This window comes from Dunckerocampus dactyliophorus, chromosome 7 (assembly GCF_027744805.1).
Source record: "Dunckerocampus dactyliophorus isolate RoL2022-P2 chromosome 7, RoL_Ddac_1.1, whole genome shotgun sequence".
Lineage (NCBI taxonomy): Eukaryota > Metazoa > Chordata > Actinopteri > Syngnathiformes > Syngnathidae > Dunckerocampus > Dunckerocampus dactyliophorus.
The window spans coordinates 30,100,742-30,113,071 of NC_072825.1; the positions used below are offsets into that span (position 1 = coordinate 30,100,742).

A 12,330-nucleotide genomic window follows, 5' to 3' on the forward strand; every position below is an offset into this window, starting at 1 on the left:
GCGATGTCGGAATTGCGTTTTGTGAGATGCTCATTCATGTAGACGTTGGTGCCTCTTAGCTTCTTTCCCTGTTTCAGCAGTGCAGCTTTGAATTCCCTGTTGGTGAACTTAATGATGACAGGTGTGGTGGTGTTTCTGCCGTGGAGTGGGACGCAGGTGTCAATACTGTTGATATCTACATCCACCTCCTTCGATTGTAGGAAGTTAGCAATCTGGTGCTTTATTGAATGAACATCTCTTGACTTGGGTGTGATTTGGAGCCCTGTGAGGACCACATCATTCATTCGTGCCATCTGATCCATGAATCAATGAATCAATGAAGTTTTTAATTTGCTCCTTGATATTCTCCTTTGCTTCTTTCTCTTCCTCAAGGGTGGTGCGAAAGGCAGCATTAGACTTCAATAGTGCCTTGATATCATCCTGTAGAATGTTGATATCATTGCATAATGCTCTATTTTCTTCCGTGGGGTCTTTAGCGTCCTTAAAATCAGCACACGAGGCGGCTTCCATATGGTTTATAGCCTCCTTGAGAAGCAGTGCGCAAGGCAGCGTTGTCTTAAAATAAAGCCCTGATATCATCCTGTTGAACCCTAACATCCTTGCGTAATGCTGTATTTTCTTTAGGGTTTTTAGCTTCCTTAAGAGCACAGTGGAAGGCGGCATTGTCATTCAACAGTTCCTTAATATCGTCCTGCAGAGCCTTGATATCTTCCATAGGGTATTTAACCTCCTTAAGAGCAGCACTCAAGTCTGCATTTTCATCTTGCAACTCCTTGACTTCTTTTCTTAGTGCTTTGATAGCTTTGCTCTGTGCTCTATTTACTTCCATAATGTTTGTGATAGCCTTGCTCTGTGTTCTATTTTCTTCCATAATGTTTGTGGTGGACTTACTCTGTGCTCTATTTTCTTCCATAATGTTTGTGATAGCCTTGCTCTGTGCTCTATTTTCTTCCATAATGTTTGTGATAGCCTTGCTCTGTGCTCTATTTTCTTCCATAATGTTTGTGATAGCCTTGCTCTGTGCTCTATTTTCTTCCATAATGTTTGTGATAGCCTTGCTCTGTGCTCTATTTTCTTCCATAATGTTTGTGATAGCCTTGCTCTGTGCTCTATTTTCTTCCATAATGTTTGTGGTAGACTTGCTCTGTGCTCTATTTTCTTCCATAATGTTTGTGATGGACTTGCTCTGTGTTCTATTTTCTTCCATAATGTTTGTGACACCACTACTGACATCCATGATGACTTCATAGAGGCTACTGTAATCACATTTAATTTCTGTTTCCAGAATCGATATATCCTTCCTTATAGTTGTATATGAAGTCAAATGTTTCTTTGCTGTTGAATGCAGATTCCCAATTGCTCCCATTATATGTGGTAGAGTAATCACTTCTTTCCAAGCATCTACCCAAGGAATCTGATAGCATATTGATATTATCTTGGATATCTTTGAGTGCTACAGTTGTTTTTTTATCCAAGACGTCTACAGATCCTGGAGTTGTTTTTTTATCAGGAAATTCAGAGCCAGTATCGTTTTGCTTTGTGTTTGACATTATTGCTAGGCAACCTCTTTGAACTTCAGCAGTTCACTAGTTAGCTTGATTTGCTAGCAGGTATTGACACTTGTAACTAGTTTATTTCAAGGAATCTGTACCTCTCGACTATCCAAGTTAAAGTTGGGGGATTCAGCAAGCAGCACTGATCTTGTGTTCATGAAGTGTAGTCAGGAAAGCACCAAAATAGTTAAAATTTCCAGTATCTTCAACAGAGCTCCTGCCATACACGTCCTTCTCAGTCAAGGGAGGGGAAAAAAACAAACACTTTTGTGACAGCTCAAATATCTAAACAACTATACCAATATAAACAACACCAAAAAGGGTTGTTTTACATCAAAATAACAATTTATTTACAAATATAACACCATGAACTATTTACAATTTTCACATTTGGAACTGAACTATGTTTGTGCACTTGTGTGCATGTGCATGCGTTAAAATTTCCTTACAATGTGTAACCTTCTGCATGCTACACTCCTCCACCGCTGATCTGTATTATATATCTGGATAGCTCATTGGCGATGACTTGTGAAGCCACACGGCCGCCATATTGCTACTCACAAGAAACACTTCTCGGGCAAGCTTTTGCATTCGTGGTGAACTTCTTGTATTAATTCGGATTGGACACAAATTTCAACTTAAGATGCCTGCATGTGCAGCTATTAACTGCACAAATCGCCAGTACAAAGGCTGTGGACGAACATTTCACCTGTAAGTATGATTGAAATGTAGATTTATGATTGATCATTTAAGGGTTTTGCACTGTCCATCTCTCAGATATTTTCGATCGTGTAAAATTCCTCTGATTAAATGTATGTCCAGAATTGATAGGTTTATATAGCTCTATAATAGCTAAGAGGAAATGTACGTACTTTTTTGTTATATCATGATATATGTATTTCTTTAAGGGACGAAGGTTGTTACTTGAAGGAATGGGAGAATCTCCCCGCTTTTTAATGTAAAATATAGATGTTCTGCTAGCCTCTTCATCTGCTTTGTACACTTTGTACAGTCGAGATGTGAGTGGTAAGATGGCGTCTCTTTGGCTTCAGCGGCTTGCACTCCAGCGTGCGATGTATGAGCTATCCAGATATATTATACAGATCAGTGTCCTCCACGCTCTCACACTTCCTCCTTCCTGTTATGTGGGATTTTTCTGTCCACATGATCTCTGCAGAGCACTTCTGCCACCTTGTGGCCGTTTCTATGGCTTAAAATTGCCCTGGTGTTACAGTACAGTTCCTATACTTCTTCCTATACTTCATCTTGGCATAAATTAAGCATTTTCAAGCATAAAAACTAAACTACAAATACAAGGCAGAAGAAGCATTCTAATTGTGAATGTAGTATTCTACACTAGCCACTAGGTGTCAGTAATTATCACTTATTCTCTTTATGTCACAAGTAAATACGTAACTGTGCATGCTATTGCTATTTCCGGTTCTGTCAACAACCGCTAATGTTGACGTGAGTCAGCCAATCCCAGGGATGCCTACTTAAGTATTTCAATACCAAAGACATATTTATAGGTTTTTATAATCCCGAACCCTCGATTCCAAAAACGTATTTGTACGTCTTTTATGTTTGGGCAAAAAGAGGTGATGATGCAACTGCACACGAATGGATGTCACTTTTACAGCAGTTTTACGCCATAAAAACGGCTACAAGGCGGCAGAAGTGCATTTGATAAGAGGTCGGCATGTGAATTTGAATGGAAACAACATATGTGACAGCACGGAGGAAGTGGAAGAACGTGGAGGAATGTATTGTGCAGAAGTTTTAATGCACGCACATGCGTGCACACACACAGTTAAAATGTGAAAATCGTAAATAGTTCATGGTTTTATATTTGTAAATAAATTATTTTAATGTAAAACAACCCATTTTTGTGTTGTTTATGTTGGTATAGTTGTTTAGATATTTGAGCTGTCACAAAAGCAAAAAACAATTTGTGTCAAAGTGAAAGTTATGCTTGAAATGTATCTTTTCACAAAAAGCTGGTTTTCGGACTTTTTAGTTGGGAACTGATATTTTCCTGAAACTTACCTATGTTCTACTGCTGATTACTGAAGAACGGAAAAAGGTAGGAAGTAACTTTTTTTCCTGATGAAAGACGGGAGTGTAATGTTTCTGGTAGGTTCCATGTTTATATAACCATACAACACAATATTCTGTGGGCCTTGAAAGATCAGTCAATGGGTTGTCTTTTGAAAAATGGCTGGTATTGAATGTGTTAAGATCCAACAGTGCAAAATGTAAATTCTTACAGTTTTTTAACTGGCCTTACAATTTGGATCAGGAGTGCATACACGTGATTGCTCTTAGGATCTTTCATGAACAAAATGGTCCTTTTTCTGCCTGCAGCCGTCACTGGAGCAAGTTTAGACAACCCTGCTCTAAAACTTTTTCAGTCTTTTTTTTCCTGAAGTATTTAAATGTGATATACCCCTACGACGTTGAGTATGTGATTTCTTAAATAGAGGATCATGTTGGACATTTTTCAACCTGGACCGCGAGTACTCCCCTGTGAGATATCAGTGTTCTCTGCTGTGTTTGCTTGCTGAAAGACAGACTTTTATTTCACTTTGAAGCCTTCCAAACTGCTCTGGTTCTTCCCTCCTCTTCTGTGCTGTCATTGCACGGATATTTCACCATGAAGCATGAGCTCGTCGGACTCCTCGTCATAAATTTCACTGTTCCTCTCGCCTGCAATTGCCCCTCTCTCTCTGGCGAGCATGTGTTTTTTTGGAGGGAGTGGGGATGGCGGGGGATTGTATGATGGCTTTGGTGCTGTCAGGGGCTTCATTTCCTGGCCACATGAAAATGTCTTCATCTCTCTACCACCAGGAAGACACTTAAGACACAAGGATGCACATGACACTGTTGAGAGCAGCTGCTCGAGTGCCGACTAGAACCATGCGCAGATATGATCTTATGATCAAGCGTCATTCAAAACTGGATCCTTGTTCTCAGCACCAGGAAAAATAAATCTAATAGAGGTGACATTGAATGCTATATGGACAAAAGTATTGGGACAGCCCCACTTCAGAAAAGAACCCCACCAATCAAGGGTTGAGATGGACCTCTTAGCACAGCGTGTCCAAACATTTTCCGCCAAGGGTCACATTCACAAAAATTGAAGGAAGGGGGGGAATGCTAAAATCTAATGTAGGTCAATATATGCTAAACTATCTCAACAAAACATCCACGTCTTAGAGGTTTTTAAAAAGTGTTTACCTCATTCCTGATTTCTTTTTTGCACGTTTGTCACACATCAAAGCTACATGTCCCTGTGTGAAAAAGTGATTTCCCCCTAAAGATAATAAGTGGTTGGGCCCCCCTTAGCAGCAACAACTGCAATCAAGCGTTTGTGATAACTTGCAATGAGTCTCTTACAGCGCTGGGGAGGAATTTTGCACAATTGTTGTCATTCAGCCACATTGGAGGCTTTTCCTTTTTAAGGTCATGCCACAGCATCTCAATAGGATTCAGGTCAGGACTTGGACTAGACCACTCCAAAGTCTTCAGCCATTCAGAGGTGGACTTGCTGGTGTGTTTTGGATCATTGTCCTGCTGCAGAACCCAAGTTGCTTTCAGCTTGAGGTCACCAACAGATGGCCGGACATTCTCCTTCAGCACAATTCATGCTTCCATTCATCACAGCAAGTCTTCCAGGTCCTGAAGCAGTAAAACAGTCTTTTTGTTCAGCAGTGGTTTTGGGCTTAGAACTCTGCCATGCAGGCCATTTTTGCCCAGTGTCTTTGTTATGGTGGAGTCATGAACACTGACCTTAACGGAGGCAAGTGAGGCCTGCAGTTCTTTGGATGTTGTTGTGGGGTCTTTTGTGACCTCTTGGATGAGTCGCTGCTGCGCTCTTGGGGTCATTTTGGTTGGCCGGCCACTCCTGGGAAGCTTCACCACTGTTTCTTGTTTTCACCATTTGTGGATAATGGCTCTCACTGTGTTTGGCTGGAGTCCCAAAGCTTGATGTCAATTGATCTCAGTTAAATAATGTTTTAACAGGGGGCCAATCACTTTGCTTCATGATCTGAAACATTTAAGTGTGACAAACAAAAAGAATAAGAAATCAGGAAGTGGGCAAACACCCTTTTCACACCACTGTATATACAGTATATGCAAATAAAGATATTAATAGTACATGACTCCTCTATTCCCCTTAACTGAAGATGTTCAAAACCACTTTTGAAGGTGACCAAGCAAATGTCGTATCATATATCTCATTAATAATGATTTTTTTTAATTTTTACAATATGCAGAGGGCCATTAAAAAAAACGAGACGTGCGTAGACAATGGCCCCCGGGCCACAGTTTGGACATTTTATGGAAGGCCCTTTTCTGCACAAAGCAAGGTCCAGAAAAAGCATGTTTGGATGAATTTGGTGTGGAAGAACCCTTAGAAATAAACTAGAACAAAGATGCAAACCAGGTTCAACATCAGTTACCTCTGGACACCCCTGGTAAAGTAGTCAAAGTGCGGCCGGGGGGCCATTTGCGGATCGCAGCTGGGTTTTTTTCCATTTGTCCTCAGCACATTTAAAAAATACAGTTAAACACGAAAATAAACATGTCATGAAAAAAAGTTCAAGTGTTATCAGTCCACTAAATGTAACTTCTTAGCATAACTTGAATTGAACATGTTGAACCCAAATTGCCCCCGCATGACACAAATGGGAAAAAATAGTCACAGACACACTATCAGGCGCAATGGCCTGATGTCCCAATACTTTTGTCCATATAGTGTCCCGACAGAGTTCACCTTTGACTTGAAGTACGCCCGATATCTCAGTTTGCATGTCTTTTGTAAGCTAAAGTGGTAAATTGTTACTTGCTAGGGTGTAGCTGTTAAACAATAGTTTATGATTACGTATTCACTGTATGTTGCTTGATGTGTTTCAGTGGGTCCAGACAAGCAGTGCGAGCTGACCTGCAGACCAGCAGGCTATCGCTTCTACGTGCGTCAGGCCGAGCGAGCGCGAGACGGGACCCCTTGCTTCAACGTCACCTCCAATGACGTGTGCGTGGAAGGGCGATGTCTGGTGAGCATGCCGCTGCAGCCAGATGACTGACATGTAGATCTACCAATGACTGTCTGAACAGTGACTGAAAAGTACGAGATACAAACACTGAGTGACATCACAACCAATCACTGGTGCCGCTGCAGTCTAATGATTGACATGTAGACCACCCAACTGCTACTGTAATGATTGACATTTAGACCGACCAATGATTCTCTGTACAGTGACTTGAACAGCTTCAGCTACAAACTGATTGACATCACAACCAAACACCGGCGCTGCTACCGTATAATGATTGACATGTAGAGCAGACGATGACTGTCTGAACAGTGAGCTTAGCAGAATTTGGTGCCGCTACAGCATAATTGACTTGTAGATTGACCAATGACTCTCTGCCCAGTGAATGAAAAGCCTTAGCTTGTGAAACACTGAGTGACATCACAACCAATCACTGGTGCCGCTACAGTATAATTGATATTAGGACCGACCAATGACTGTCTGAATAGTGACTGAAAAGCCTCAGACCTAGTGACACCATCAAGTGGTACTGCATTAATGATCGCTATATAGACCGACCAATGATAAAAGCCTCAGCTTGGAAAACGCAGAGTGACATCATCACCGATCACTGGTGCTGTTACATTATAATTGACATTTGGACCGACCAATGACTGTCTGAACAGTGACTTAAAAGCCTCAGCTTGGAAAACACTGCGTGACATCACAACCAATCATCATTGGTGCTGCTACAATATGATGGACATGTAGACCGACCAATGACTGAACAGTGACTGAAAAGCCTCAGCTTAGCAAACACTGAGTAGCAGTAGCACGACCAATCACTGGTGCTGCTACACTGTAATGATTGACATTTGGACCGACTAAGGACTGTCTGAACAGTGACTGAAACACTGAGTGACATGACAACCAATCACTGGTGCTGCTACAGTATGGTGGACATGCAGACCGACCAATGACTGTCTGAACAGTGACTGAAGAGCCTCAGCGTGGAGGACACTGAGTGACATCACAACCAATCATCACTGGTTCTGCTACAGTATGACAGACATGTAGACCACCCTATGACAGCATGAACAGTGACTGAAAAGCCTCAGCTTAGCAAACACTGAGTAGCACGACCAATCACTGGTGTTGCTACATTATCGTGATTGACATTTGGACCGACCAGTGACAGTCTGAACAGTGAAAAAGTGCCCTCGTTCAACCTTTGAGTTTCTGGCAGGGAGCTTGCTCGTAACTTTGAGATTTACGTGCAGAGCAGTGACCTAAACACTGACAATGGATGTTTTGTTCTTTTACAATCCAACCCCCCCGACCCCATCTATTCTCCATCCTCCTCTTTGCCAGACGGAGGGCTGCGACGGTACTCTGGGCTCCGGCTCAGTGATTGACAAATGTGGAGTTTGCGGTGGGCGGGACTCCTCCTGTCAGAAGGTGACGGGCAGCTTCCAAAATGTCACGGTTCCCCTTGGTTACCACAAGATCTTGGACATCCCGGCCGGGGCCACCTTCATTAACATCACAGAGAGACGAGCCAGCCCCAACTACCTGGGTGAGCTGCTCTCAGATTTGTTTCAGAAGTCAACATGAGTTTGCAAACTCTGTGGTGGTGCGAGTGTGTGAGCGCACGTGTTTGTCTTGACAGCGTCTTGTGTTTGCTAACAAAACGGGCCTCTGCTTGACTGCATCTGACACACATTTCTCCGCCCTTATCCCTCCAGCCATGAGGAGTGGAACTGGGGCTTCTGTGGTCAACGGGCGTTGGGCTGTAGACCCTCCAGGGGAATACCAAGCCGGGGGGACCACCTTCACATACGCCCGACCTAGAGCGCAGACAGAGGGGGAGGAAGAGAAAGGAGAGTCCCTCAGGGCCCCCGGACCCACCAGCACTCAGCTCCAGCTCTATGTGAGTACACCCTGCAACCAAAAAGGAACTTAATGAAAAGCCACAAACTGTTTGGCGTCATAAAAAGATGCACGGCCCGAGGCTGAGCTTCCCTTCTGTGTGTCAAGATCTCTGCGATAGACAACATTGTGTTAGCTTTTACTGGGATTATTTCAGCTTACTGATACAGACCCGCTAATAACAACTCTAACCTCAGGCCAAGAATTTATTAAAGAAACAGGAGTCATCAGCGGATTTCCATCCAGTTACTTCAGGGCAGGAGGCCATGAAAATAGTTAAAAAAAACAAAAAAAACACACACAAATTCCTGAGGACGTGGATCTCCACTTAACTCACCTGCTTTTGGAGAGCTTCATGCCAATGACATGGACTATTAGGGCAACACTGAAAGGAGTCAAAAAGAGGAGTACTCCTACAAGAGAACGACATTTTAAAAAACATTATATTACTACAATAAAGCCTGCTTTTTGTAAGAGAATACATTTGTAATATTAATATTTTTAAAAAGTAGTCTTAATGGAAATATGTCCAAATTATATAATTGCGTTCCATTTTCTTCTGCTTATCTGGGTTGCGGGGGCAGCAGTCTCAGTAGGGAAGCCCATACTTGCCAGTCTGCTCTGGTCAGCTCTTCCAGGTCCACCGGGAGGACACCAAGGTGTTCCCAGGCCAGCTGTGAGACATAATCCCTCCAGCGTGTCCTAGGTCTGCCGTGGGGGCCTTCTCCTGGCTGGGCATGCCCAGAATACCTCACCAGGGAGGGGTCCAGGAGGCATCCGGACTAGATGCTGGGCCAGCTCAACTGGCTCCTCTCCATGTGAAGGAGCAGCGGCTCTACTCTGAGCCCCTCCCGGATGAGCGAGCTCCTCAACCTATCTCTTAGGGGGAGTCCAGGCACCCTACGGAGGAAACTCATTTCGACCTCGTTTGTTTGGTCACGACCCAAAGCTCATGACCATAGGTGAGGATGGGAACGTAGATGGGGGGGTAAATTGAGAGCTTTGCTCTCCAGCTCAGCTCTCTCTTCACCACGACAGTCTGGTATACAGCGACCGCATTACTGCAGACGCTGCCACCTCGCGCTCCCACCTTCCCTCGCTCGTGAACAAGACCCAGAGATACTTGAACTCCTCCACCTGGGGCAGGACCTCATTCCCAACCCGGAGGGTGCAATCCACCCTTTTCCGACTGACAACCATGGCCTCAGATATGGAGGTGCTGAGTTTCATCCCAGAAGCTTCACACTCAGCTGCAAACTTCCCCAGTAAACACTGCAGGTCACAGTCCTGAGACCACATCGTCTGCGAATCGCGGAGACAAGATCCTAAGACCCCCAAACTGGACCCCCTCGACGCCTAGCGTGCCACCAATCCCATAATCCCAGAGCACCCCCGACAGGACACCATGGGGAACACAGTGGAATGCCTTTTCCAAGTCCACAAAGCACATGTAGAAACTCCCATGTACCCTCCCTCCAGTACTCTTGCACGGGTGTCGAACTGTTCCAGTGTTCCGCTACCGGGACAAAAACCACATTGCACCCTTCTCTCCAGGAACCCTGGAATAGACTTTCCCAGGGAGGCTGAGGAATGTGATCCTCCTGTAGTTGGAACACACCCTTTTCCTAAGGGGGACCACCACCCCGGTCTGCCAATCCAGAGGTACTGTTCCCAACTTCCGTGCCATGCTGAAGACATGTCATGCTGACATCCAAATTATACAACAGTAAAACAAAAACCAAAAGTCTGGTTACCAGGAAAAAGTTGTAATACTAAGAAAAATAAGTTGTACCGTACTTGTGCAAGAATGAAGTCATGATTTTACCAGAAAAAAGCCACAATATACCAAGGAAGGAAATATATTTTTTCAAAAAAGTTGTAATCTTACTCAAATAATGTAATACAGTCAAACCTGTCTTAGCGGCCACCTTTATAGAACGGCCACCTGCCTATAGCAGCCACTGAAAAATCCCCCGCAGCAAATTTACATGTTATAGACCCTGTGTATAGCAGTCACCTGTTCAACGCGGCCAGCGGCCACCCATTTTATCTCCCTTGGTCAATATCTGACTGCATATGGGGGGCCAAATTACCGACTCAAGTAGAAGCTTCATGCACGAAAAAGTTTTGTTTTTCAATCAATGAAGCCGTCGTGTGTAGACTTTAATTACTGAGTCCTAGCTCAGTCACAATCATTCACAAGATCCACACAAACTGTCAGTTGTTCCACATAAAAAAGCCATCTTCTTTTGAGCTTGCTATTTCCTGGTCAAACATGTAACTTTAAGAGCATTTGCACCAAAACATTACCGCAAAGTAGGCTGGGAACAGGACGTGCTCCCAGCGACGCTACAATAAAAAAAAAACATACGCTAGCATGCATGCGGCAGCGGGAGCAAAACTGAGTTGGGTTGTACTTAATTGAAGTATTTTAGAATGTACTCACGTTATTTTTCATCAATCCTCATCCACAAATCCATCAAAGTCCTCATCTTCTGTATTCGACACAAAAAAAGCCGTCTTCTTTTCCGTTCGCTACTAGTCTGTTAACTTGTCAGTGTTATTCAGCTCCGAAGCAAAGAAGGAAACTTCTCCTGTTGCTTCTGCCAACTTTATTTATTGAACGCGGCCACCAGACAGCAGCTCAGAACACACACACATCTCTCAGCATCGTCTCTCCTTCCTGCTTGCCCACAAGGCAAAGGTTAAACAAGCCCCACTACATAGCTGTCCAGCCAATGCCTGTAACAAGTGACACCGTTTATTTCCTGGTGTGCACTGGTCAATACTGTAATGCCGCTTGTTGTGGGGAAGGAGAGACTCACGTCGCCGATGCACTTTAATGGCTTTATTAACAGCGGAGAACACTGCAGGACTTTACATCCACGCCAACATAAACACACTTCCCAACTCTCTCCAAACTCACAGCTAGCACTGAGCCTAGCTCTCCTGCTTGGGACGGCCACCGTCACTTCCCGTCACTTCCTGATGAACTACAGCTGTAATGACGCTCTGCCGTATAAAAAGTAAAATATTAAAAACAAGCGTAAGACATTACTAGCACAGCTTTGTTCTGTGGGTGGTGGATAATAACAAGCCTAGTAGTGCTGTACAACTTTTATCCACAGTCCCACAGTGCCCTCTAAAGGTCAATATTATTATTTTTCCCCCCTTTTTTTCTTTTTTTTTTTTTCCTGTACTGGTCAACATTCAAACTGGACGCCAACCTGTCTATAGAGACCACCTGTCTATAGCGGCCACTTTTGCAGTCTCCCTCTAGTGGCCGCTATAGACAAGTTTGACTGTATATAGATTAGGGCTCTCAAATGAGTAAAAATTTTAATCAGAGTAATCACAGTTTTCAAATGAATTCATCATGATTAATCACCATTTGCAACTCCTGTATAGTATTTACTTGTATTCTCCTGTAGGCTTTTTTGCAATAAGACTCCATCGGTTTGCGGCGTGATACGATGCTGCAAATGAAAGACAGAAAAACTTCCCAGATGCATGAAAAAGAAACTAAACTGTGATATGAGCAAGTCCTGGCCAGGTTGGGCTTGTGGGTGTTGCTACACCTCTACACCAGGGGGGCTCACAGGGGTTGAAAATGACCAAGTCCCAAAGATCTACCTCCTACTATAAATACAGAAAATATATATTTACTGTCTTTATAAGTAGTAGTATTTATGAGCATTGCACACTCACTTTTTCAGCGTGCAAGTTCGCCATTGCCGCGGGGGAGCAAGTTAATGTCAGCTGACTGATGTCAGCTGATGACATGACATCTACAAATCGACCCAAACTACCTTCAC

The 12,330-nt window shown here is 43.6% G+C and overlaps 1 protein-coding gene across 3 annotated transcripts in view; it reads left to right on the plus strand.

Annotated features, from left to right (window-relative positions):
* The window catches only part of adamtsl4 (ADAMTS-like 4), a 90,232-nt gene that overhangs the window by 60,342 nt on the left and 17,560 nt on the right, over positions 1-12,330 (plus strand). For all 3 annotated transcript variants that reach the window (XM_054781222.1, XM_054781221.1, XM_054781224.1), the window contains 3 exons: positions 6,471-6,610; positions 7,958-8,162; positions 8,332-8,516. In XM_054781222.1, the coding sequence (XP_054637197.1) occupies positions 6,471-6,610; positions 7,958-8,162; positions 8,332-8,516 (530 nt within the window). The remainder of the gene's footprint in view (positions 1-6,470; positions 6,611-7,957; positions 8,163-8,331; positions 8,517-12,330) is intronic.